The 26,681-nt window shown below is 59.5% G+C and overlaps 1 protein-coding gene across 1 annotated transcript in view; it reads left to right on the top strand.

Moving 5' to 3' along the window:
- The window catches only part of NUDCD3 (NudC domain containing 3), a 32,494-nt gene extending 5,864 nt beyond the window's left edge, over window positions 1-26,630 (top strand). Inside the window, exons 3-6 of the mRNA XM_074563610.1 lie at window positions 12,785-12,917; window positions 17,530-17,673; window positions 25,056-25,244; window positions 25,763-26,630. Coding sequence (XP_074419711.1) covers window positions 12,785-12,917; window positions 17,530-17,673; window positions 25,056-25,244; window positions 25,763-25,873 — 577 coding nt within the window. The 3' untranslated portion in view covers window positions 25,874-26,630. The remainder of the gene's footprint in view (window positions 1-12,784; window positions 12,918-17,529; window positions 17,674-25,055; window positions 25,245-25,762) is intronic.
- Window positions 26,631-26,681: the final 51 nt, after the last annotated feature.

The following is a 26,681-nucleotide window of genomic DNA, read 5'->3' as shown; positions in this document are numbered from 1 at the left end:
TGCATGAATAATGTGCGGCTCCAGCAGCAAGAATGCAGAAAAGAGCTTAAACGAAAATATTTTCCATCGCCCTTCCCCCCCAACCCTCCATCCGCCGCTGGTGAAGAAAACCGCTGCCACCAAAATCTATATAAAAACTCGCTCATTCTGTCAACCTGCCTGCTCGGTAAATGTAGGGCAGGTACCATCCCAGATCTGCCAGCTCCCATCAGAGCCTTGCTGTGCGCCTGGGTGCTGGGCGCTGTTGGTGAGCATCTTGTGAAGCGCAGCGAGATGGCGGCAGCTTTTTCAGGGTTGATCCGGAAGGGGAGAGCAGAATGGAGCCAGCTTTGCGGGTGCAGAGGATTGCCCGTGGGCGAGGAGGGTAGCAGGTGACTTGCTTGGCCAGGTCTCCCTGCATCCCTCGCCTTCCCCACCTGTGAAAGGCAGGTGATGCACTTCCTCTTCACTAGGAAGGCTGCCCCGTAAATGCTGAGGACTGGGGCGTCTTTGGGGTGACCCAGGTGCCAGAAGCTGTGTCGAGGGGGACCAGAGGTCGCCTTCAAGCTGCTGAGGAAGCTGGCTCCTCGGCCTGGCTTACAACTGCCCTGGGTGTCCTCGCCATCCTTCCCCAGCCATCGTGGCTCATGTACTCACCCCAGCGCACTGGGAGGGCGGAGGGGAATGTGTCCCCCTTGCACCCCCACCCTGGGACTGCTCATCCCAGGAGCACATAGCCGGGGTCGGCGTTGCAGCTGCGCATCTTACACAGGCCCCGGCTCTTCTCCCATCTGCTCCCAGAAGCCATCCTCGCCTGAGCTCAGCTCCTAATTTTGAACACCTCCGCCGCCCAGCACCCTCCCCTTCCCCCAGCTTGGATTTCATCCTGCATATATTTGCCACACAGCATTTAAAATAGAGCCCAGCAGCCCACGTGTGGCACTGCGCAGCATGGCCTGGGCGCTCGGCTTGTGCTTTCTGACTCCGGTCCTGGCTCCCCTCTGCTCCTTTCTCTTTCTGAGTATGAACCGGGGGGCATGCTGTCCTCCTCTGTCCCGTGAGCCCCCTCCCAGGGTTACTCTGTGCAAGATGTGGTGGCAGGAGGTCAGGAGCTGCAGCTCTGGAAGCCTGTGCATGATGGTGAATGTCCCACCTTCATATATTTCTCTGTCTAGCCTCTGCATCTTGCCCTTGCATCTCTCCTGGGTGCTCTGGCCAGGTGTGCTCAGGATGGCCAGCTCTGGGCTGTATCTTAGAGACCGTCTTAGACCTTGGGAGAACAACCCAGCAGGGCCTTTGATTGTCAGGTGGGGGAGGTCCCCCAGAGAAGAATTTTTAGGGTGGACAGATGTTGAAGGGTTTCCCCAGAAGGTGGTGGTTCCCTCCAGGTGAGTCCAGCCTGGCTCCTGCCTCCCCTGGGCAGCGGGGAGTTGGGGGAGCTTCTGGTCCCTCCTCTCCCCGGCCTGTGCAGGGCCACGGCTCACGCTGGAGCGGGCTGGTGTGGAGCTGTTGCACCCACACGCTCCAGGTCAGGCGTGCACAGTGTGCCTGGGTCTGGAAACAGGACCAGCAGGACGCGGAGCACCGGTGAGCTCCGGGCAGGCTGAGGAGGACGTATAGCGCCTCGTCCCTGGGGAAGGTTTGTGGGGACCTGCCACAATTCTCACACTGCTGAGCCAGAGCAGAACAAAGCCCTGGGACCTCCGTGGGTCAACTGTTCACCTCCTTCGGGGTGAAGAGGGAAGAAGAGGCGGTAGGAAGGGCCTGTGGTGAGAAGGGGCCTGTTCGCCGCTCCACCACTGCTTTGGTTGGGCCTTGAAGGGAGACCCTGCAGGTCTTTTGCTGTGCGTGAGCCAGGGAAGAGACTCCCCCGGCCCTGTGCGTGCAGTGCGGTTGTGCTGGGGAAGGGGACGGACAGGCAGCAGCGTTGCCACCGCCCCATCCTGGCCCTCGCTGGCCAGCAGAGCCCTGGCCGCTGTGAGCACTCTGTCCCGGTGAGCTCTGCGGCAGGGCTGGCCACCCGCTGCTCTGCCGTCCTTGTAAGTGGGTGGCGGGGCTCAGCAGCAGCCTACAAAACCGCTTGTGTACTTTCCGGCTCACTGTCCCTAGTGAGAGGCAGAGCAAAATTGAAGTGAAATGTGTTAATCCGGTGAGCTGAGTCCTCTGATGCTCCAGCTCTCTTCTTTCCTGAGAGCAGCCACTTCCATTCCATTCCCAGAGCCCCTAGGGCCTGGAGTTAACCCTTTGCAGGGCACGCTCGGGAGCATCCCTAAGATGATACAGTAGCGCTCTGGGAAATTTCCACGAGGCTCCTGTGTGGATCTAATTTGATTTAGCAACGGCTTCGCTTTGCCGCATCCCAGATGGATTTATTTTGTTGTTGCGAGGTGCTTGCAGGATGGGCTTTCTGGCATGGCTTCATTCTCCTTGGGATGCCAGGGAGAGGAATTTCACTGCTGGTGACCCTCAGCGCAGGAGCAGGGCTGTGGAGAGCAGGTATCCCTGCATGTTGCTGGCTTCGAGGCCATTTTTTTTTGACTCAGAGGCGGCATTATCCCAAGCTTTCTTCTCTCAAGCCTTTTCCAGGAGAACAGGCAGGGGAAGGGAGTGGAGCCCGTGGATGCTCGACTCTGTCTGGGACCGTCCAGACCAGAAGCCAGTTAAACTGGTTTCCTTCCCTGATGTCCCTGTGGGCTTTCCTGGTGAGCTCACCACAGAGTCCGTGCTGTTCTTCCAGCCTGACCCAGAAAGACAGAGCTGATCCTGATCCATATTTAAGGGAGAGTCTGTCCTGGTTCCGATTCCTTTTGCACGCATGAGCTGCGCAGAGGTGCCGCAAGGCACCCGGGGCTGCGCATGGGGAATTCCCCCGGCGCGGCCAGGGCCCGTCACGAGCAGGAGCCAGACAGACCTCTGGAGAACGGCCTGACCTGGTACAGCCGAGCTCCATCTGGCCCCATATCCTGTCTCCAACAGCGGCAGATGCTTGGGGAAGAAGAGAAGAACAGAACGAGCGTGCAGTGATACTTCCTCCGTGTTTTCCCGCTGCCGCCGGCAAATTGCGGCTCAGCAGCTTTCCGAGCCAGAGGGAGCGCTTGGTCTTTCATGGCTCTCAACGGATTGTTTTGTTTCCTTTCGTCTCTGAATTTCAGCCCTCAAGTGCCCGGGGTCTGCGCGGCAGCATCCTGCAGCAGGTCCACCACCGTGCAGCAGGTCCGCTGCTGTGCTGCACCGCTGTGTGTGTCTTTTGAACCCCTCCATGCAGGGGCAGAGGTAGCGAATGCTTCCCCATTTCCCTTCTACACCCCGTGTGGGATTTTCCCGTTATGTTCTGTTTCCCCTTCAGCCTGTTTTTAGGCTGGAGAGTCCTCATTTTGCTGAGTTTTTTCTCACTTAATCATCCTTGTGCTTCTCCTGGTCCTACGTGGTCCTCTGTTGTTCCTTGCCGATGCAGGGGCGGTGAGGGCCGTCCCTGTGCTCTGTATGTGTGTGAACCCATCGGGGTTCTCCACTTCCTACGCCGTGCCTTTGCCCCTGGGCTGTCCCGCTGCCCCAGTGAGGCCAAGAAACCTTCCATCCACATGGTTCCCCACCTCAGTCAAGGGGCATCACTCAGACCCTTTTCCTTCCCTCCCGGTGCTCCCCAGCGCTGGCAACCAGCTTTCCCGGTGGGAGCTGCAGCCCATGCTGGCTGGGAACGTGAGCTACACAAAAGCTTCACCACTCAAAAACCCCGTGTTGGCCAGACCTCCCTCCTCCAACGCACCCAGTAGAGGAAAGGCAGCGCGTCCTCGGCTCGTCATGTAACACGAAGGCTGTTTTGCTCTCAGGAGCTGCGGCGCTGGCCTCGCGGTGCCGTCATGTTTGGTTTCTACGGGGGAGGTGTCCAGGTTATGCTGGGGGAAGTGGGGAAACTGCTCTTTAAGTCCTCCCTGCCAAGTGGGGTCTTTCTTCTTGCAATGGAGAGAGTCTGTGGCTTCCCAATGGGAGAATTATTTTAATACGTAAGCCTTCTCCCATAACGGTGCAAACCCAACTGCTCAGGAAGCGTCTTTTCAAAGGGCTGAAGTGCTTGAGCCGAGGGTGAGATCCTCCGTCCCACTTGTCTGGTGTAGCACTGGACTGTAATGAGCCTTTTGCAGCTGATGAGGAACCAGTTGGGGCCCAATTTTCCAGTGCTTTCACAGGGAATTGGAGTCCTCTGGCTGGGTTGCTGAGATCAGCAGCAGAGTGCCAGTTCCCCTGTCACGCACTGAATCGCTCAGGGCTTTGGTTGCCCTACCAAGGTACTGAGCTCCAAAATTAGGTCCCGGGACCAAAAATAACTAAATTAAAACCTATAAATTTTTCTCTTAACAAGCAGAAAATCCCAGGGCTGGAGGCTGAGGGACAGCGTGTGCCTGATTCTTATTTAAAAAAGCAATATCTGTTTGCTTGTTTTAATATCACGTTGTTCACCAAAGGAAGCGGCGTAATGTGGAAAACTACCACGAGCAGGCGGGTCTGGCATGGCCCCGACATGCCGTCAGGTGTTGGGAGAGATTGGGCCAGGTCGCGTTGGTGGTGCAGGGGTCTGAGGGGCCGCCTTGTCCTGCGCTCCCACAGTTCAATCCCGTTGGATTTCTTTGGCCTTATCCCCTTTTTCCAGAGGAGCTATAATTGAATCCAGCCTGGTTTGGCGGTGCGTAGGTCTCTTGGAGGAGACCTCTGAAATCCAAGGTTGTATAAGCTTTGTGCAAACAATAAAGATCCCAGGGGAATTCTCCGAACAGAAGCGTGTCCTGCTGTCCTTGACCTAAATATCCCAGCAGTAGTGAAATCTAGCCCTCCGGTGCGGGCGCTCCGAAGCTCTCCTGTGAGCTGGCGGTGGCATTTAAACTCGCCTAATGTCAGTAAGTTGTCTCCGTTGAATGGCTCCATAAATAACTTGCCATCTGAAAGGGAAGGCTAAAAGCTCCCCTGAAGAGCGCGAGCTTGGAAAAGAGCAAGGCGCTCCCCTGGCAGGGAGAGGGGCAGAGTGTCTCGGGCCTGCGTGGTGGGACTGGTGGGACTCCGGCTGATGAGGGTTGGGCGGATTCGCTGTTGGGCTGCTGGGCTCGGGCATCGTCTCGTGGGTGGTACGCTGGGCACCTCTCCCCACAGCATCATCCAGGCTTGACGACACAATGCGATACAGGGGGAAAGTCTCTTGATGCGTTCTATTTTTGGTCCTTGGTCCCATCCTGGTGATGAGTTGGAGCTCTGAGGATTCCTGAAGGTGAGGAGACCTTCCTGTAGAGCTGACGGTGGGTATGACGGGCTGGAGTGTGGGTTGTATGGCCCAGCCGGGGTGTGCCTGGGTTTTGGGGGTGCAGGGGAAGGCATTAGCTTCCATTTTTCAGTCTTCTGGAGCAGGACCACTAAGGCTGCGCATTGCAGCCATGGAGGTGTGTGTTCGGGAGCCCCAAGGCCGGGGTCATGGGCCGTTGGGGAACCACTGAGGAACTTCTTTCCGCTTCAGGGATGAAGGAGGCCTTCCAAAACTGGATTTGGGGTGTTCTCCGCCAGCAATCCAAACACACCTGGGCTGGAAGAAACCCTGAGGGTTGGGGGGGCCCTGGGACCTCCCCGGTCCACTGCCGCGCTTGGGACTGGAGCTCGCTGACAGCCAGAGAGCGGCGGAGCGGATGGGAGCGCGTCCCAAGGCTTGTTGACTGCGGGTGTGAATTGAGCTGTGAGAGGGAAGGGTTTGGTAGTCAGCTTGCTCAACGCTTTGCCGGAGACCTAATTGGCTGAAGTGCTCTGTACAAAGGGAGCCTTTGTGAAACACCGGGTGCCTCCAGGACCTCAGCGAGGGTGCTGAGAGCCCGCAGGAAGCGTTCCTCCTGCCTCTGCGCTTCTCGGGCAAAACCAGGAGAGGCGAAGTGCAACGGTCCTGATGTTTCAATGCCAAAAGATGTTAAGTTTGGAGGTGGGGGGAGGCTTCTTCGTGGCTTGCTTGCAGAAGAAGCACAAACCTGGTATTTTCCCCGCACGCAATCCCCGCAGCTTTGGAAATGCAGCTTTCCAAAGAGATTAAGCTTTTGGCTTCTCTACCTGTTGCTCAGCTGCTCCACCACTGGCGTTGGGACCCCGAAGAGCAAGTTGGACCCTCTTCAGTTCATCTTAAAAGCTGTTTTTTTTCCCGCTGGCTGTAGTGCAGCTGGAGCTGGGGCTTGACAGAAGCTGTACAGGGTGCGCAGAACTTCCATGGCTCAAAGCGGCTTTGAGTTTTCATCTGGTCACGCTGGCAGGGCTCTGGAAATCTGTATTCCAGTGGGTGTGCTGGTGCTGTTGGGCGAAGGTGGCCTTCCCATAGCGAGGTGGAGAGGGCCCTGCCATCTGCCCGCTGCCTGCCCAGCTCGGCCGGCCCTCGCCCCGCTTCTCCCGTGGCGACTGCCACCCCGCTGGGCTGCGGGCAGCCCCGTTAGCGCTGGGAAGGCTGGAGGCAGGTGCGGTCCAGGGCGCTTCCCCGGGAGGGAGAGGGGATTGGTGATCGCGTGAGGCGGCCGCCAGGGCTCTGACGGGAGCAGGAGCCTGGACCCTTGCCGGGGCAGGTGGGCGGTGGCGACTGACACGGCGCTGGTTCCCAGCAGCCCTGTGCTACCTGCAGCAGCAGAGCTGAGCGTATTACAGCGGTTTCGGGGTACAGACGGCAAACACTCCTCTACATTGTCCTCCCAGCTTGCTGGGAAGCCCAGCAAGATGCTTTGAGCCAAGCAGTGCTGGCCGTGAGCTAGAGGGAGGTCTGAATGCTGCTGCCTTGGTCGAGGCAGAGATGGCGGGCCACGGCATGCAGGAGATTGGGCCCTTCTTCCTGGGCGTCACCTTGGGTCCTGCCAGCGCTGGCACTAGGAGTGACAGCGGAGGCGTCTGGCTCGGAGAAACCCACCCCAAAGCAGGCATTTTCAACCAAGTCAGAGGGGAGAAGCCCTCGGCTACAGTCCTGCTGCGGTGCTGAGTGTCTTGCAGCACAGCAGCCTGCCGAGGCGCTTGCATGTCGGCAGCAGCTTCTCTTCCTGAATTGGCTGGTGCCTCCTCGAGTCGTCGCAGCACTGAGGATGCGGGATTAATTATGTTGATGGACGCCACTCGCTCTAGGCTGCTGTCACAGAGCAACGGCCTTGATCCAAACATCTGATCATTGCAATAAATGCTGGCTGGATTGACGGCGTGCGGTGCATCTCCCTGGAAGGCCCCGCTCGCTGCATGCTTATTTGGGTTAGGCACGCGGACGCATTGTGCCTGATTTTCTCTTTTCCTACTTGCTCGGAACTTCATTATTCCTTAATGAGATCTTTCCATTCTTGGCAACCTCTTGAGCTTGAAGGAGGTTTCATGCATTGCACAGGGCCTCTGTCAGTGGTTAAAATACAGAGCTGGGGTGTTTTTTCTCTGCTGTTTGCTGGCAGGGTGACTCTGTACAACACCATTCCCCTCTGTTTTCCCCACTCTAAATGGAGGAAGGTCCCGCAGGGGGGAGAGGCTTGCTTTTGCGGTGAGGATGTGCTTGTGGGGCCTGATGAGATGTGTTGTTGATAGCAGAGTGCAGGTAGGGTGGGACTGTTACAGGTACCTCCTTCAGGAGCACCTTTGCAGAAGGGAGCGGGTCTGGGTCTCCATTTCTGTGTGCACCGGGGTGGTTGTCTTGCAGCACCAGCCCGGCTTTCTCCCCACATCATCCTCCTCAGCCTTGGCCAGTCCCACTTGCCCAGCTTCAGCTTTTGAGGTTGTTTCTCTTCTCCACCCGCCTCCACATCTGCATCACTTAACCGGCTTGACACGTTTTCCTTAAAGCTGCCTAAATAATTCACCTTGACTAAGAGCAAACAGCCGTGCCGGCCCCGGAGGAAGCTTTCTGTGAATGCCAAGTGATTGGAGGGTATCTGCTGTACCAGCCCGCGGTGGTGCCGGCAGGGTGCAGACGCCCACCCTCAGCTCAGCGTCTGCTCGGCTGAAAAACCGGCGCTGGGTGAGGCAGGCCCCGGTCCCGGCAGTGGTGGACACTGAGCCATCGGGATGGCACGCCCGACTCCCCAAAACCCAGGTGTCCTGCACTTCCATTGGCCTGCTTCCCAGAAGGGCAGGTATCCTGGGTCAGAAAGCCGAGATGCTCCGGGCTAAGAGGATCGGATTCCTTAAGTAGTTCTGAAAATCCTTGGGATTTTTTTCTTTTCTTCTTTTTATGGAGAAGAAGAGTCCATTGGGATTAGGCCCATATTAGCTCCTTCTCCTCGCGGAGCTCACCCACCTCTGCTCCCCCCTCAGCCTGTGTCGGGCTGAAGGATGGCTGCTTCCGTGCTGCTGTATCTGTTCCTCAACTTCTGCATTTTTGCACCAAAAGTCCTCAGTAAAGAGGAACTCGGTGAGCTGCCCTACTTCTTCTCGTATAAAAAATTAAATCAAATCCTTTGGCATTTGGTTCCTGCTCTTGGTTTATGTCCGGTGCTTTTATAGAACCGGTGCTGTAGCCGTTGTGCTCTGAGGATGGAAATGGGTTCAGCCGAGTGTCTGTGGAAGAGAGGATTGCTCGGTCGCCATTTCTGCATCGCTTGGCTCATCGTGCATCACCAACCCACGGAACTGGAAATCCCAGAATAAGAAACGCCCAGAAGTCTGTACATGGGGCCCGGCATGCAGCTCAATCCTTGAGCATCCAGCCTGCGTGCCGTGGCCAGCTCTGCCTTGGCCAGCCTCGCTCGAGCAGCACCTCCTGGTGACACCGCCACCTCCCCTCGGGTCCCAGCCACCTCTCGCTGCCGTTGGGGGTCTGACCCCACGCGAGGGGAACGGCTCTGGGACCGGTGACAGCGCAGCCGTGCGGTGCAGATCCTAGGAATGGAAAACAGATCGGCTGCTTCTCGACGGTGCATTGTTAAAGGTTTCACCTCCCCCAAAATGACACATTGCAAGCAAAAATAGAACAAGACAGAACACACAGACCCACCCACACCATCCCCACCACCCGGCAGCCAAGTGCACGCGGTGCCAAACCTTTGGGTTTAAAAGATGATGCTTTTTCACCCTCCCTCTCCTCAGCCCTGCCACCACCTGCCCCGGCCCGGCAGGCGGCTTGGCGTCCCGGCAAGCTGACCATCGTACCACCATGCTGGCGCCAGGCTGCTGGGAGGATCGCCACCTGACCTGCACCGCGCTCTGCGTCCGGTCTCCATCTTCACCGGCTGGGTCTGGGGACGGGGATGTCTCCCGGCCATGGTGTTCCTGCCGGAAATTCTCTCGCCCGCTGCACGGTGGTGCTGTTGGAGCGACACAAGGGACGGCTTTGGCCGGGAGAGCCACCTCCAGCGTGGCAGCACAGCTCGGCCCAGCTCGCTGGGAGCTGGAGCTTTCTCCTGCGGGTGGCCAGGGAAGCTGCCTCCCAACCAAGGAGCTGGGTCCAATTTCTTGAGTGCCGCCGGCATGAAGGGTGGTGTGTGCTACGCACAGTTGGACCAGGCAAGGATCTGGCTGGAAAACCTCCAGGAAAGGAAGAGTTGCTCCAGGAGATGGTAGAGCTGTCAGCCGTTTCTCAGAGGTGCCTAACGAGGCTGAGGTCTGCGTTCATCACCCCAGTCCTCGTTTGCTCAAGAGCAGGCAGTAAACTTGCAGGGGAATTTACTGAGGCCTTCATGAGTTCCCCTCGTGATGTGGTTTTGGGGCACAAAGTCACCCCGTTACTTTCACATCTGAGGATTTTGAACGCCAGGAGCAGAGCTGGTACAGAGATGGTGACTTGTGGGAAGCGCTGGAGGGGTTCGGGCTGGCTGTTAGGGAAAAGAGAGGAGTGGAGAAGCGACAGCGCCTGTCCCCGTGCCCCCGGGATGAGCAGCCATGGCTGCAGGGAGGTTTAGGCACGAGGGGAAACTTCTCCCTGCTGAAGCTGGCTGAGCATGGGGGTGGTTTGGCTGGGGCGCATGTTGCCCAGCCAGTCCAGCAGGGCTGTGAGGACTGGGCAGCGGGGCTGAGCTTATCCCGGCAAGCTGCGCAGGGAGGCAGAGGTGGCTGTGAAACGTCCCTCCGTCACCCAGCGTTACGACACAGAGGGAGCGAGGACAGAGCTCTCCTGTCGGGGACGGTCGGAGCTGGGAGATAGACTGCTTTTGCTTGTTCGGTAGCAATGCCATGCGAAGAGAAGCTCGATGGGGTTATTGCACAGCAAGTTGTGCCTCAGTTTTCCTGTGGAAGTAACCCAATTAACGCCGGTGTCTCCCGGGGCTGCCGTGAAGCCACTAGTGCCCTCACGGGACAATGTAATCATGCTCGGTGAGCTCTTGGGAGGGCTAAAACGTCCGTGATGCACTTGGCCAGGGTCTGCTCAGCCCCAGCGCTTTCCTCCCAAGGAAGATACACAAGGACGGACCCAGTGGCTTTGTGGCAGTAAGTGGCTGCTCCGGGATCGTATTTATCTGCTGTGGCTGTGAGGCGTTTGCAGCTGGTGTCTTACCCACACTTGGCTTTGTGCTGATGGGTTTTCTCCCATCTTTAATGCTCTGCATCTGCTCTGACACGCCTTGGCCCGGGCACGGGCTTGCTGCCTCCCCCTTTAGCCTTCGAGCTTTTCCTGGGAAAGGCCGAGGAGGGGAACAACCTGGAGGTTGTTGGTTCTCGTCTGGTTCTTTGCTTGCTCTCAGGGGGGTGATGATGCTTGGGATGGTGACTTCCAGCCGACATGCCTTCCCTCTGGCGTCTCGCTGGCAAGGAGCGTGGTGAGCTCTGCCGCGCAGCTCACGTCCACGCTGATTAGAAGGAAACGCCTCCTTAGGAGTCAAAAATCCAGCGGGTTTTAAACCCCGGTCAGGCTTGGGTTCCACTTCACTGTGCCGCCAGGTACGCGCTTGCCCCAGCCTCGAGGGCGTTGGGGAGAGGACAGGAGCCTCGCAGACGTGTGCGGTGCTCGGGCAGACCCCGCTGCGCAGGGACACCTCCTGCGAGGACGCTTAACCAGGCAGCGCACGGATCCTCACCTGGGAGAGAAATGTCCCTCCCCTCTGCCGGGGGCTTGCGCAGGGTGGGCTCGGGGATGATCGTGCCCAGGTGCCACCACTGGGATGGCTCGAGGTGAGGACCTAGAGGTGAGGACAGACAAGACGATGCTCGGGGACGTGCTGCCTCATTTCAACCCCTTTGCTTCCCTCGGGGTGAGCACACGGCCCCGCAGGCCCCGGCCGCCTGCACCGTTCCCCCTCTCGCCCTCCAGCCTGTTCGACTCCTACAATCCGGGGGCGGTTGGGAAACCGACAGCCGGAGCCAACCCGCGCCGGCACTGGTTTGGTGCTGCCATGCCAACCCCGTTTCCATGGCAATGGGCACCCAATGGGCAACCGCCAGGCAAGGCCAAGATGCCCAAAAAAAGTGATGCGGTACCCCCCGAAATCGCCGGCCTGAGGCTGGGAGCCTGCGGCTGCTGCCCGGGCAACCAGATCAAAACCTCCCCGGAGCGTAAGTCGTTGTAACAGGGCGGGTAAAACCCCGTGAAACCATTAAGGAAAAAAAAAGGGGGGGGGATGTACACACAGAGCCCCTTCGACAACACCCTCCGACCGTCTTAGAGCCTAATTTAATTAAAATCGATGGAACTTACATAATTCTCAGGGCACCGCGCTGCTGGAAGCCACCCCCGCCCGGCGCTGGCGAGGGCCACTCGGTGTGGGGGTGTCGGAGTGGCAGTGGGGTGTGGGGGGACGTGGTCCCCAGGGCCGGCTGACCCCCGGGGCCACTCGTCACCAGCCCCTCCCTTTATGCAACTCGCCGCAGCCCTGTGTTTATACAGCTCCAGATTGAAGACTAGGTGCGTATCAAAACATTTTAAAATAACTCTGCCTTTTGTTAGCACCGCAGCTATCTTTAGAAAAAGATTTTATTTTATTTGAAAGCCCTCTCTGGGAGGTTTCAGTGGAACAGATCCTCAGCCTGCCAGCAGTTTAAAGGACACGGGTGTGGTGGAGATCTCCTTTCTTGGCTGGAAACGCTGTATTGATTATTGCTTATTGATCCAATAGATCCCATCCTACCCTCACAACGGCTTCCTCGTCCTTCTCCTGAGATTTCCGCAGCTGGCAGTGGCTGTGTTTTGCTCAAAGTGTTGCTTGTGACCCACTTGCCCGGTTGCCCCCTTCCGGTGCTGCACCGGGCTGGCTCTGCAGCTCCGTCGCCTCTGTGTCAGCCACTGCCCTGGTCACCACGGCTGGTGGTTTTCCCAAACATGCTTGAAATCAGGGGGAGGACGACCACGTTTGCATGTGGTGAACCCAGGGCGCAGTGATGGGCCGCCACCTCTGCAGCCACGGCAGCGGCCACGGAGACAGCACACGCCTTCCAGTGAGTGATGGTGTCCCCTGCTCCAGCTGCGACGGGCATGGTGGACGCAGCAGGGAGGTGGAGGGGCAGAGGAGCTCTGTGTTCGAGCAGAGTTAGCTGGGAAGGCGCCCGGAGCCAGCCGGGTGCCAGTTTTGGGAAGCCAAACTATCCTGTGTCTCACCAGTTGTCCCTTTAGCGGCCTGACTTCCCTTGGGGCACCCTGGGGAGAGGGGTGTGCAAGTCACCCACGACAGGCAGGGTGCCTGGGGTCCCTCCAAGGCTGCCAACCTCAGCCTTCGCCTTCCTTGGTAGCACCGGCAGCGAGGGAGAGACTGGGCACCCAGCCTGAGGCGTTCGGGTGCCAGCAGGGTGGCCGAGCAGAGGCTCTGCCCTCCCTTTCTGCTTCTTGTGCGCTGCTCTCTGGTTTCCTGCTCCCTCCAGACTCTGATCTCCCTGACACTGAGCATGTCGCCCCTTTCTTCTCCCCCAGGAGACAGGAGCAGTTCCAGACAAACCCCGACAGCTACAACGGGGCTGTGCGAGAGAATTATGCCTGGTCCCAAGACTTCAGTGACCTGGAGATTAAAGTGCCCGTGCCCAAGCACGTCGTAAAAGGCAAACAGGTAAAGTGGTGTTAATTGTGTGTCTTTCAGCATTTCCCTTTCCTTCGGGGCGCCTAGCTTTCCCAGGAAGCTCTGTTTGGAGTGGGAAGGCTCCTTGTCCTTCGTACTCAAGGAGCCGGAGGCAGTCGTTCCTTTTTCTCCGGCGCTGGGTGTGTGGCTGGGGGGGACTGACAGTCCCAGCCTGGCTGTGTTCCCGTTGTGACAGCAGTGTCCTGTTGCTCCGGCCCCAGCGGCCTTCGCTGGCACCGTGTGGCACTTTCTGCACTTTTGCTTTCCACTTCCACCGACTGCAAACTTGCACATGGGTTTCTGAGCCTGCCTGGGGATGAAGGCTCCTTCTCCGGTGTCTCTCTGTGGCTTGGAGTGTCTCCTGCAAGCGGGAGCTGCTGGAATGGCTCCTCTGGCACTTGGGAACCGGAGCAGGCACAGCCCATATGAGACCTGCCCTGCCCTGGGTGGAAGGGAGCTGGGGCCGGGGTGCAGGCTCAGCGGCCAGGCTCTCTCCCTGGCTGCCTGCGTGGGCAGGGGCGTCTCACCTCCCTCCTTGGCTCAGGCAGGAGCTTACCTTCTCTGCTCCCGGCCGCGAGCGGTCATGTCGCTTCTCCTTCACCACTTCTGTCCCCTCCCAGCGAGGGACTCGAGAGGAGCGTGCCCCTGGCGGGCGTCAGTCGGCCCCAGAAGTTTCAGCTCTCCTGTCTTTCCTGAGTCCTGCCCTCCCCATGGCTGATTCTGTATTTTTCCATTTGGGAAGTTCGCGCTCCCCCCACCTCCCCTTCTCCTCTGCTTCCAGGGCGGCTGAAATGAGCACGCTTGGGTTTATTCACCGGCTCCAGCCTACACAGCTCCTGATCATGCCAAAAGAGTGTAATTGGCAGCAGCAACCCGGACTGGAGGGGTGAGGGAGCAAGTAGCTGCCACGGGGACAGCAGGGGGACCAGGAGATGCATCTCTCCCGGTGGGTCTCTAAAACAAACCCAGGCTGTTTCTTGGAATGATTTGGGGGCATCCAGACGGGTGTTCCATCCCTCTGCATCATATTGCAGTCACGATGCCTCTCCCTGCCCAGGGAAGTGCCCTTTGTGCCAGGGGAGTTGTGTCCTTGCCAAAAAAAAAAAAAAAAAAAAGCATCAGGCTTTGTCCGCCCCGTTCTTTGCCACCCAGAGGTGCAGAGCCCTTGCAGGTGCCCGGAGGAGGTGGCACAGGACCTTTTCTCGACTCGAGACTGTGCCGTTGCTGCGGAAGAGCCCCTGCCCGGCAGTGGGGTGATTATCGGGGCAGCTCCTTCCCACGCTGTTGCCTGTGGCACGGCCCTGCCTGCCCTGGCCCTAGTTTATGCCTGCGCTGCCCTCTCGGGGCAGTCAGATGTCGGAGATGTCGGACTTTCCTTATCCTTGTGAGGTGTCTCGTGGTATTTGGTTTGTACATCCCCCTCAGGGCTCCTCTTGGCAGCTGCGTTTTCACTTTGAAGTGATTCTTTAAATCTCTTCCAGCCTCGGGGGACTGGAAGCGGTTAGGCTGGGTGACGGGCCAAAGCAGGATGGTTCAGAGCCATTTTAAAGCTCAACGGACTTCGGACGCGTTGTTGATGGGTTCTTGCTAAAGAGAAGCGTTCCCCTACGTTCACCACACAGCTTCATCTTTTTAAAAAATTATCAGGTTTTTTGGCTTCTGCCTGCCAAGGCGAGATTAAAAATCTCCCCCGTTTGGTCCCCGGGCTCAGAGTGCGCTCAGCTCTAATGCTGCTCAGAATCTTCCTTGTGACATTTTTTTGGGTTCGAGATGTTGCTATGGCACATTTTCGCTTGGGCGAGCTTGAGGTTTCCTTGTATGGAGCTCCAAAAAAGTGTCCGTGGAGCAGGAGTGGGTGATGGGGTAGGTGGGAGCATCTTCCTCTGCGGTCTCCACCTCTCTGATCTACTTACAGGCGCAACAGGGGCCCGTGGATCCAAGCGCTTTCCAAGCATTTAAATAGAGATAATGACAACAAGCCTCTCTTTTTGCCTGGCTCGGAGGAGACGAGCTAGATTCCTCCATAGGTTTGTGTTTGCTTGTTTGATTTGCGTGGGCGGGCGTGGGCGTTCTAGTGTGCACAGAAATTATTGTGGTGGAAAGCGGCGGCAGAGAGCTGAGATCTGGGTTTCCTCGCGAGCACCGGCAAAAGCCAGGCATTTTGGGGGGCAGAGGCGCACGTGGGGTGCGCGTGGTGGGGGACGAGCAGCCTTGGAGCCTCCGGGGTGCCCCTGTTCGTGGCTGCGCTTGCTGGGACAGGGTGTTTCCCGCGGGATCGCCCTTGGCTCGCCCCTAGCCGCTGCCTGGGGTCGGGTGCAGGCTGTCTGCGCCCGGTTCTGCCAAACCCCGGTGTTGCCGGCCACGCATGCCCTGAGCGCAGCGCGATGGGACGGTGCGGGTGGCGGGGGCTGGGGGGAGGAAGGGCAGCCCCTCGGAGAGCCCCGCCACCCTCCCCGGTGGAGCAGAGGTGATTTTTCCACCAAGGCACCCGCCAAGGAGCTGCTGCCCACATGCGCCAAACCCTGTGTTCTCCGGGCAGCACCACACGCACACGTGAGTCCTCTCGGACGTTTCTCTCCACACAGGGGGTCAGGGCTCTCCGGCAGTGCGTGCTTTGCCCCTGTCCCCTGTCCCCGCTCCCAGTGGGCTGGCCAAGAGGGGCCTTTTTGTTGGCTGCAGGTGGAAGCGGGTGTTGGGATCGCTTCTCGCTCTGGCTGGTTGTGCAGCGAAGCGGCTGGGTTAAGGCTGCTGGGTTTGGATCTCTTCCTCCATTTGGGTTTCCCTGCTCCCTCTCTTAACGCCCTGCTGGTCCCAGAGCCACCTCGAGCACATCCCTCAGCCACCTTGGAACAAAACCCCTCTCACATTTGATTGTGGATCCGACGGCCCTGACGCTGCGTCTGTGCCTTCCGTATCTCCAGCCTCCCTGGCCCTCCGTGCCCCAAAGAAGCCCCCCCAGAAGGCGACTTGGGGGTCACCTTGCCTTCTTCCCCTTGACCCTTTCTGAGCAGGCCCTGTGCCGCACTGAGGGAGCTCGGCGCCAGCAGCCCTGTCCTTGCGTCCGGGGACCAGAGTCGGTGGTGGCAGAGGGCAGAGGCTTGTCCCTGTGGTGAGGCCTCAACCCTGGGCTGGGGAAAGCTGCTGCATGCTGCGGCCTCTCTGGAAACGTTTCCCATCCAGGAGGAGCTGCTTTCACAGAGGCTGCCTGCAGCCACACGCCGGGTGAAGGCCAGGCGTCCTCTCCCGTCTGGCAGAGCCGGAGCTCGCTTCCCTTCCCCGATCCCCCGTGGCTGCAGTCCTGCTGCCAGCCTTGGCATCAGAGCTCAGTCCCAGCGTTCCCTGTGCTGTGTGCTGGGACTCTGCTCCTGTCGAAGCCCTGGCAGCTCCCTGTCACGCACAGCAGGTCTGGGGGCTTTATCTGGGTGGCATCGATCAGATGCAGCCATGGTGCCCTCCCCGGCTGGAGCAGCTTTGCCTGTCTCTTGCCTGCGTGGAGCTAGTGAGCCGCTGGAAATCTCCTAGGTAATGGATAATGTAATAACATTTCAAATGAGATCTGCAGAGCGGGAGGAAGATCTGGGGGAACTCTGGGAGAGAATGCAGGCAAATCTCACCGCAGTCTCCTCCTCTCAGGCCAGAGACAGGGCACTGCCAGGGGCCACAAAACTGCCCCTTCCCGGCCAGGTCCTCTCTTAGTCCCCTGGCCCAGCTCGGGCTCTCTGCTGGCGGCAGCTCAGGGCCAAAGGGGAAAGGAGAGAGCATATGGTCTCTCTGGAGACCGAGGGTACTGCGTGCAGCACAGCGAAGTTGCAGTCTGCCTCTGTCTCCCTGGGGGAGAGCCGTGTCACCTCCGCGGCAGGTCGGAGCAGGGTTCCCCATATGGCTGCTGCGGGCAGGAGCTGGCCCCGTTCCTGGGGATGGAGCTGCCTCATCCCCTGGCCCCCGCCGCAGGGAGAAGGGGAGCCGTGCCGCAGCGTCCCTCCTGCCCGCGGCCCCTCCTCATGCCCAACGGGAGGCCTGGGCTGAGCCCAGCGCTGGCTCTGGTGGCAGAAGTGGAGCCAAGGAGTTTCGGTGCGGTGCAGCAGAAGGGACGAGCTGCTGCAGCCCTTCCCGGTGTAGAAATCCCTGATTCGCTCCTGCTCGGTAGGGAAGCGCTCAGCCCCCAGGAACACACTCCCCCATGCCCAGCTCATCACGGTGACGGCCGGGCACCCGCTGTGCTCGGAACAGCTCGGTCATGGCAAGTGGGCGTTCAACCTTTGAGCGCTGTATGGAGGAGGCCTGGAGCATTGCTGGCTTTCTCTGTGGGGAAACTGAGGCACAGGGCAGTCACAGTGGCAAAACCAGCTGCCTCAGATCCTTCCTAGGCGTCTGCTGGGTCCCGTTGCCTTTCCTTCCCCGGAGAGGTTTCCTTTCTCCTCCGAGTTGTTGCTGTTTGCTCTGAAATGACAGCGGGATTCCCACCCTCCTGCTACGTGCAGGTCTGAAAGCTCTTCTTTCTCTCTCATCCCCAGCGAGTGCACTTGACTCCGCACCCCAACTAACACAGCAAGAGGGCAAGCGGGAACCTTCCTGATTATTTTCTGTCTCTGTGTGTTTCCAGGTGTCTGTGGATATCAGCAACAGCACAATTCGCGTAGCAGTGCTGGAGGGGAGCAGTCAGCGTGTCCTCATGGAAGGGAAACTCACCCACAAGATCAACACAGAGAGTTCCCTCTGGAGCCTGGAGCCAGGGAAGTGCATTTTGGTAAGGGTGGTCCACACTGGCCATGTCTCCACACCTTGGCTTGCAGCTCTACTGGGCTTGACCTAGAAAACTGGAGCAGATGGAAGCTTGAGCCGGTTCTGGATGTGTCTGGTTTTCCCCAGCCAATGTCCAGCTCGCTCTGCCCTTGACTGTGCGCCGTGCCCTGCCTCCAGCTCCTGAGCTGCCCCTCTGGGTGAGCAGCAGTGGCGTGCTGGCAAAGCAGCACATCCATCGGGTTGGGTGAGGAGGGTCCTCAATCACAGAATCACAGAATGGCAGGGGTTGGAAGGGACCTCGGGAGGTCATCTAGCCCACCACCCTGCCAGAGCAGGGTCACCCAGAGCAGGTGGCACAGGAACGCGTCCGGGGGGTTTGGAATGTCTCCAGGGTTGGAGACTCCCCCACCTCTCTGGGCAGCCTGTGCCAGGGCTCTGCCACCCTCACAGCAAAGAAGTTCCTCCTCGTCTTGAGATGGAACTTCTCATGTTCCAGTTTGTGCTCGTTACCCCTTGTCCTGTCCCAGGTCACCAGTGAGAAGAGCCTGGCCCCGTCCTCCTGACACCCCGCCTTGAAGTATTTATAAGCATTGATCAGATCCCCCCTCAGCTGTCTTTTTTCCAGACTGAAGAGACCCAAAACCCTCGACTTTTCCTCATCAGAGATGTTCCAGTCCCCTCATCATCTTCATAGCCCTTTGCTGTCCCCTCTCCAGCAGTTCCCCGTCCCTCTTGAACCGGGGAGCCCAGAACTGGACCCAGTGCTCCAGATGGGGCCTCCCCAGGGCAGGGCAGAGCAGAGGGGGAGGATGACCTCCCTCCACCTGCTGGCCGCGCTCTTCTTGATGTCCCCCAGGATGCCATTGGCCTTCTTGGCCACAAGAGCCCATCGCTGGCTCATGGTCATCCCATTGTCCCCCAGGACTCCCAGGTCTCTCTCCACAGAGCTGCTCTCCAGCAGGTCACCCCCAACCCGTCCTGGTGCGGGGGGTTATTCCTCCCCAGGTGCAGCACCCCACACTTGCCCTTGTTGAATTCCATAAGGTTTCTCTCCACCCAGATCTTCAGCCTGTCCAGGTCTCTCTGGATGGTGGCACAGCCTTCTGGGGTGTCAGCCACCCCCCCCCAGCTTTGTGTCATCAGCAAACCTGCTGAGGGTGCGCTCTATCCCCTCGTCCAGGTCATTGATGAAGATATTGAACAATCTCCAGGCCGTGGTGGTGGGAGCACATCTCTTATCCAGAGGTGGTCACTGTCCCCTGATCCCAGCACATAGGCTCTGAGAGAGGCCGTGGCACCGCACCGTGGTGCCGGTGCCGTGCACCTGTCCTTGCCGGCTTTGCCCTCTGGCTCTCCGGGCCCCAGTCCTTACCCCAGCATCCCGGCAGGTGCCTGTTCCCTGCCATTCATTTCACAGAATCACAGAATGGTTCAGGTTGGAAGGGACCTTAAAGATCATCTGGTTCCATTTCTGTCCTGCCTCAGGTTTCTTATTAATCCTGTCTGAAGCGGTCGCTGTGACCACTTCTCTCCCTGCCTTCAGCAGCCACCGTGACTTACTGTGCCTGCCGCCCGAGCACCACACATCTTCCCTGTCAAGGTGGTTCGGGGGCTGTTGCCTCCCAGGAGTGTGTTACTGGGGGGTTCCCAGCCTCGTGACTGGTTTCTGGCGTGCTCCCGGCGTCCAGGCCGAGGGTGTGAGTTCTCTCCCGGGCTGTCCGTAGCTGGAGTTGTCCTGGGGGTTGCGTTGCTGCCCATCAGCCTGGGATCTCGAGTGTCAAACCGTTGCAAAACTCCTGGGCAAGTTTTGGGATTGTGCGAGCAAGGATTGTGCTGGCAGTGGGGTTTTGCCATCCACGGCCATCTTTACTCTCTCCTTTTCCACCCAGAGGCTTTCCCAGAAGTTTTGTGATCAGTCGAGGCTGCCGTCAGCCCCAGGAGGGGATTCCAGCTGCCGGGCTCTGGCAGCGGCTCCTGACCCTGTGCAGGCAGCACCGTCCCTGCAAGAGGAGCGGGCTTCGAGCCTTCTCCCCGGGTCACAGGGTGGCAGCAGATGGGCACCCAAAGCCAAGCCCCCGCAGTGGGAAATGGAGTGGGAACGTGCTGCCAGAGGCAGAAGTGCTGAAGGTGGTGCATGAGGAGGCTGCACGGGCACCGCCTGCCCACTTCAGATCCCTATGGATGTGCTCTGGAACGACAGACCCGAAAGGGTGAAGTCCCTGCAAGAGAGAGGAGCTTCTCCGACTCCGTTAGGCTGTTGAAAGGACGTGAAAAAGGAGGCGGTGGCATCATTAACCTGCATTTTTTAAATGTTCTTAAGCTTCTTGAAAATTAACTGATCCAGGAAGAGAAACAATCCTGGGAAGGAGTAAACACATTCAAGAGGAGGTGGCCCAACGGGTGGCTGCTCCGTGGCACGGATGGGAGTCCCTGGTGGGTGTTCCCAGGATTAGCAAGGGAGACAGTGTTTGTTAAATACCCAGCGCCGGAGGAGGATGGGAATGGCGCGCGGGTGGAGCGAGACTCGGGGTGTTCTGGAGCGTCCGCGGGCAGCGCGGGGAGCGGTCCCATTACCTCCAACCCTCGAGCTGGGTCTTGCCTTGAGTTAGCAGGAGTGCAGGGTTGTGAGGATCTCCAGCTGGCTGCCAACATATTGATGGTGGGATGGAGTTTCGCTTGAAGAATTGTAAGGTAACTGGAGCAGAGTGAGTAATTCTCGCCCAAGAGCATCTCCTTTTTCCGTGCACAGGGTAGCCAAAAGTGGTTTGCAGCTCCTCCCGATTCATTCATCAGGAGACACCCAGCCATGTATTAATGAATCGCTTCATTCAGCGCCTGGGAGGGAACGGGACGGGAGCCGTTTGGGCTGGGTCGAAGGACTGATGGGGTGCACGGGCCCTTTCTGTACCCGAGTTTGTGCGTCCACGTGTTGCGCAGCTCCAAGTGAACGCCGAACGTGGTAGTTGGGAGTGTCTTCATCCCATGAGATGCCGCAAGGTGCCACCTTGCTTCCCTCCCTGACAGCCAGCGTGGGGATGCGGCTGAAACCCAGCTCCCCCAGTACCAGCGGTGGAGTTGTCAAGGACATCCTGGCTGCCTCCGTTACTGCTTGGGGCACCTCAGTGGCTTCTGTCCAGAGGAAAACCTGCGCGTGCTCGTCTTTTCATGGTCTGCGAGTTGAAGCAATCCCTGTGGGCAGAGCTTGATCCCCGCACCGAGGAGGTGAAATCTCTCCTGCTTGGTCTTGTCCATCTGAGAAAGTCCCAGTTCTGTGCAAAGAGGCCATTTGGTCCCATGCATTATTGCAGGACGCGTCAAGGATTGTCGAGTTCCCTGCTCTCTCCGGGCTGCTGTTACAGCCGCCTTTTGTGTCCTTGGCTTCCCCTGCCCCCTGCTCAGTTCCCTTCTGGGATGGCTCTTCACGGGCTCTCGTTACCTGCCTCCCTTCTCCCCCCAGCTCTTACTGTAAGAAGGTGAATCTGCCTTATAACCCCTCCCAGCTCCGCTTTCCCCATCCTCTCTGGTGTTCTTATCGATTTATCCTCTTCATCGTATGTCTGCTCACTCTCCAGCAGCCCCAGAGACTGCTCACCTTCCCCCTGCTGCTCCGCGAGGTTCTCCCTGCCGGAGCCCGGGCTGAGCTCCGGTGCGTTTCCCGTCTCGTCCTTTGGCACGCTCGTGGTTCGCACGGCAGCCCGGCCGCGGCAGACACCCAGTGGGCGTCGTTTCGAAGCGGAGCGCTCTGCCGATGCCCACGACGTGTGGCGAGGCCTCCGTCCACACCTCCTCCTGCTCGGGATCGTGTCCCGGGATCGTGTCCCTGCCTGCCGTGCCGCGCCAAAGCCCCAGTCCGAGTATAATCCCTGCGCGCTCCCTTTGCTGTCGCACCCGCTTGCTTGTCAAAAGTGAGATTAAAATAACTTCGCACAAGCTGTTTTTAGAAATCTCCGCTGGGTGTTGTGCACAACACATTTTGGGATTATTTTTGTTGTTGAGGATTTTTTTCCCCCCGTTCCCTTTCTTTTTCTCCTCCTCTCCAGCATTTGTTATCCACACTTGGGCTGTTGTCACCAAGTCCTGCCTTGAACAGCTATTACAGTCTTCAGCTTGTCATCTTGTGAGCCGTGAGGCCGAGTTAATAATAATCTGTGATGCTCTCCCTCCGCCTTGCCCTCCACACACTGCTGGAAACATGGCCTGCTGCCTCCTCCGTGCCCCCTAAACGTCTCCTGCTGGCTTTTGGGGCGACGGCTGCTGTTGTCCCTGAAGGAAAGCAGGTGGTGAGAGGCTGTTTATCCAAGACCTACTTATATCCCTTGGCAGCGTCTCTCCAGCTCTGACAAGGTATTTAGGATCGGGGAAGAAACCTCATGCTATGACAAAGCCCAGCACCGGCAACAAAGGGGTGTGCCCTTCCTGGCAGGGTGTTGAGATGTGACATGACACCGTGTCCATGCCGATGATGCCTGTCACCCTCTTTGCGCACCGCGGGAGGATCCCTCTTGGCCACAGATGTGCCTGCCGAGTGTCCCATCCCTCCCGTGCGTCCGTCTCCGCCTGCAGCAATGCTCCTTGCCATCCATCCTCGCCCGGCCCCTGTGCTTTGCCCAGCGCACCGACGTGGGAGCAGCCCCTTCCCCTGATGGCTGACAGCTCATGTCACCAGCGTTGGGAACACGGGCGCTGCGGCACAAGGACGCTGCTGGCTTTGGACGCAGCAGCTTGTCCCCCTGCGAGCCTCCCTCTCCTCAGGCCACTGTTGCAGAGGCTGTTCCTGCCTCCCCTGAGCCCCAGGAGGCTCAGCTGGGCTTTTACCCCTCTCGGCCATGGGTGGAAGATCTCCTACGGCCCAGGAGGCACTTTGGGACCCGCCAGCCAAAAAAGCAGAGCCGAAGTCTGCCTGAGAGCCCAGGCACGCTGCAGGGCCCTGATCCTTCCTCTGGCAAACAGACGCCAGCGTTTCTAGGACCCTGGAGGGTTGGGCTGGGGAACTTGTAGAGGCAACTTTCAAGTGAGAGCAAAGCTTTTGGCTTGTCTCGAAGCGAGTAGTGTAATCAGGTCGGGATTTGTCCTTGTGAAAAAAATCCCTGCTTCCTTCCTGGAGCCCCCCCCAGGTTTGCGGAGCGCCCCCGAGGCAGCGTGCAGCCTCGCGTGGTGCTGTTGGTCGAGCACCCGGAGCCTTCCTCGGTGAGTGGGTGAGGTCCGGTGCTCACAGGGCGTCACCCCGCCTGGGCTGAGCCCAGACATCTGCCGTGGGCTCTCGGCTCTCCCTTAACCTCGACCTTCCTGCACCTGAGCGCTCGGTGAGGCTCCAGCCCGCCTCTCCATCACCACAAGCTTTCGTAGCCCGGTTGGCCAGCGGAGCGCCGGGCTGAATCACCGGAGACCGTCGGCGGAAGCCTGTCCAAGGATTAACCTGAGCCCGTGCTCCCCGTCCTGGAGGTCGGACCTGTCCGCCGCGAGCTCTTCGCCACCGCTTCAAAGCACAAAACCCCAAGCTCAAGGTGACAGAGAGAGCTTTGCCCTGGCTCGTGGGCATTTCGGAGGCTCGCATTGGAAAGTGGGGCTCCCAGCTCGGAGCGAGTCCCACTTTATCATATCTCCCCCTGGAACAAAGGGGGATGAGCGAATTCCCCCGCGCGCGCAAAGCGGGCTGCAGAGGTTAATTAATTATTGTTTGCAAAGCGCTCGGCACTGTAGCGATGTGCACCGCAGAAAAGCTGGTGAGGAAATGAATAATTCTGTCTTCCCAGCAGGGCGGGAAACAGTGTGTGGTAAATAAAGCGAGGGCCACGCATGGGGTGGGGAGGAGGAGAGGATCCCCGGGCTGGCGCTCACGGCAGCGGCTCCCCTGGCTTTCGCTGGGGGTGGTCTGTGGACGAGGGGGGTTTGGATCTCGTGGGTGTTTCCCACCTGCTCTGTGGCTCTGGGGGGGTTCCCTGGGGGGGACAGCGGTGGGGTGCCAGGGGAGGAAGGGATTTGGTAGCAAAGGGAGAAGGGATGGCTTTTCCTTCCCCTGGTGCTCTGGGATGGAGGTGAGGTGATGCCTGATAAGCCATTACGTCCTCCGGCCTCCGTTTGTCCCTCCACTGCCTGCCTGGCTCTGGCGGGGACACACCAGGCAGGGCCTTGCCGTCGCACCGAAGCCATCACCAGGGAAGCTCCCACCTCACCAGCGTCGCCGTGGGGACATTCCTCTGGTTTCAAACCCGGAGGAGCAGCAGCGAGCCCGGAGGGTGCTCCGGCATGCCGCAGGCTTGGGCTGGCCGGGCCAGCTGGCCCACGGCTCGTCTTGCCCGTCGAAGGGCCGAGGTTCCTGGCGAGCTTGCCGTTCCCCCTGCCTGCCCACCCAGGGCTGGGAAGCCCACGAGCAAAACCTCATCAGCTCTTCCTCCCCTGGAAAGTGGAACCGTGCAATTAAGAGGAGAGCAAGCGTGCCTGTCGAGCTGGAAAACACAACGCCTTCCCCGAGCTGGAATATTTTACCGGCTCTGCTCTCCCAGAAGGATTAAGCCCCAGCCACCCCCTCCCGTATTAATTGGTTCCTTTTCTTCGCACCGCAGAGAGACACCCGGCTCCATAACTTTAATGGCTGCCCGTGTTTTCCCCTCCAGAGCTGTTGAGCTTCCAGGGAGGTTTGAGTAAATTGTATTGTCTGCCTTTATTGATGATTTTGCGGAGAGGCTGACGAACGCCATAAATCTTCCTTGCTGCTGGGATTATTGCTAAAATAATACAGGAGAAAGGAGCCCACCCCTCCTGGCCAAAAAAAAAAACCAAGCGGGTCGGGGTTCCCAGTGTGGGACGCCGACACCCGGCACGGCCCCGTGTGGCTCCGTGCGGGGCACTGCTGGTGCGGCGGGGATGGCCGGTGGGTTTTGCCGGCGAGGATGTCGGCTGGAGGCGAGGGGATGTCCCCTCTCCTCGGGCCATCCTTCCACGGCCTCCCAATGAGCCACGGCGCTGCGGGAGGCGGGTGCTGGTGACAAGCAGGGGTGGCACGGAGGGGCAGGGGACTTTTTTGCCGCCTTTGTCACCCGCACTGCCACCCGTGGAGCAAGCCCCGTGAGGAGCCGAGGCGAGGGCTCCTTCTGGGTTAGCAAAACGCAAAATTGCAGCGTGGCCGTGCTGGGAGCCCTGGCCCCGTGCTCTGCTGGGCAAGGCCTCTTCAGCTGATGGGTCCCTGGGCTCTCGGCTACCAGGGTGGCCACAGACCAGCCGACCCGGCTCCCTGGGCCCCATACTCTGTGGCATCAGCCATGTGGCCCGGGGTGGCATTAAGTCAGGCTCACAGTGTCGCTGCCACGGGGTGTGGGACGGGCTGGGGGTAACGCAGGATGGGGGCTCCTCTCCCCGCTCTCCTCTGACCCCGGCCTTGTTCCCCAGATCAGCCTGAACAAAGGGGATGAGTACTGGTGGAACGCCATCCTGGAGGGTGAGGAGCAGATCGACATCGACAAGATCAACAAGGAGCGCTCCATGGCCACGGTGGATGAGGAGGAGCACGCCATGCTGGACCGCCTCACCTTCGACTACCACCAGAAGCTGCAGGGCAAGCCCCAGAGCCACGAGCTGGTAGGTGCCGGCTGTCCCATGCCCCCAGCCCAGCCACGTGCTCTCCGGCTCCTCCGTTGATGCCGTCTCCGGTAAAAGGGTGCGGCGTGGGGCAGCTCCACAGCTCTGCTCCGTCTCCGAGCTCCTCCTCACACAGCGTCCCCCCACATCTCCATTTTGGGGGCATGAGGTTCTGGTGGTCCCTGGCTTTTGCCGGAAACACTCCTGCCTTTCCCTTCCTGGCCCCTTGGCAAATGCCAGTGAGCTGATTCCCCGCCATGGCCCCGCCGTCCCCCCGCTCCCTCTGCGCTGGGATGAGCCCACGTGGGTCCGGGATGAGCCCCACCGAGCTGCCGCCTTTCGCTGCCTGTCGCTCCCTGCCTCCCACGTGCCCGTCTGCCCTTTCCCGAGCCAGGGAGAGGGGCGGGGGTGAAGCACGGCAGCGGCTGCGTGCCCTTGGGAATGGGCACTGCCCTCGCCCAGGGGACAAAGGTGCGGGGTCAGCCCTGGCCTGACGGGAGCCTGTGGCCTCTTTGCAGAAGGTGCATGAGATGCTGAAGAAGGGCTGGGACACCGAGGGCTCCCCGTTCCGCGGCCAGAAGTTCGACCCCTCCATGTTCAACATCTCCCCCGGCGCCGTGCAGTTTTGACGGCGTCGGTAAAACCGCCGAGAAACGAAGTGGGGAGAGGAGAAACCCACCCACCCACCCGCCCGCCCTCCTGGGACCCTCGCGCCCAGCGCCGGTGCCCGTTAACCCACTGGCTGGTGAGATGCGCTGCCGGCATCCTTCCGCTGCCTTCACCACCCGGCACCGGCCGTTTGATGTACGCGCAGGGAAACCTGGCGAATGCAGATTTACGTCCCATCACCAAGGCAACCCGGAGCGGCTGGGACCCTTCTCCTCTCCTCGCCTCGCGCTGGCGACGGCGCGGTTGTTTTTCAGGAATAGACGGAGCTCGTTGGGTGACATAATTATTATTTCTGGTGGCTGAGGATGCTTCTTTGCAGGCTTCTGGGGGGGCAGCTCCCTCCCTGCCCTGGCACCGGGCAGCTTTGCCCCTTGCAGGTGGCAGGGAGCAGCGGGGCTGTCACCCGTAACACTGTGGCACGGGGCTGGGGGGGGGGGGTCCAGGCTGCGCTCGGGGGTCCCTGTCAGGGGGTACAGGCCCAGCCCTCGTAGCCACCAGCCCCCCCCAGTAGCCCTAGAAATGTCTGGGCTTCCCTGGCACAGCACTTTGGGGGCCGGGAGGGGGGACATGGGAGCCCTCGGGCCCACCCCCCCAGGCCCAGCCCAGCTCTTGCAGCTTCCCAGTGGCCCCCACCCTGGGGCAGTGGGCTGGGGGTCCCCGGCCATCGCCTTCCCCCCACCCCCCTTTATTTTGGTTTGCAATAAAAACGTTTCTGGAGCGCGGGGCGTGTGAGTGATTCAGTGCCACCGCCCGGGGAGGGACACACAT

This window comes from Larus michahellis, chromosome 20 (genome assembly GCF_964199755.1).
Source record: "Larus michahellis chromosome 20, bLarMic1.1, whole genome shotgun sequence".
Classification (NCBI taxonomy): domain Eukaryota; kingdom Metazoa; phylum Chordata; class Aves; order Charadriiformes; family Laridae; genus Larus; species Larus michahellis.
Note: the sequence above shows the minus strand (reverse complement) of the source record. Positions and strands in the feature narration are given on the sequence as shown.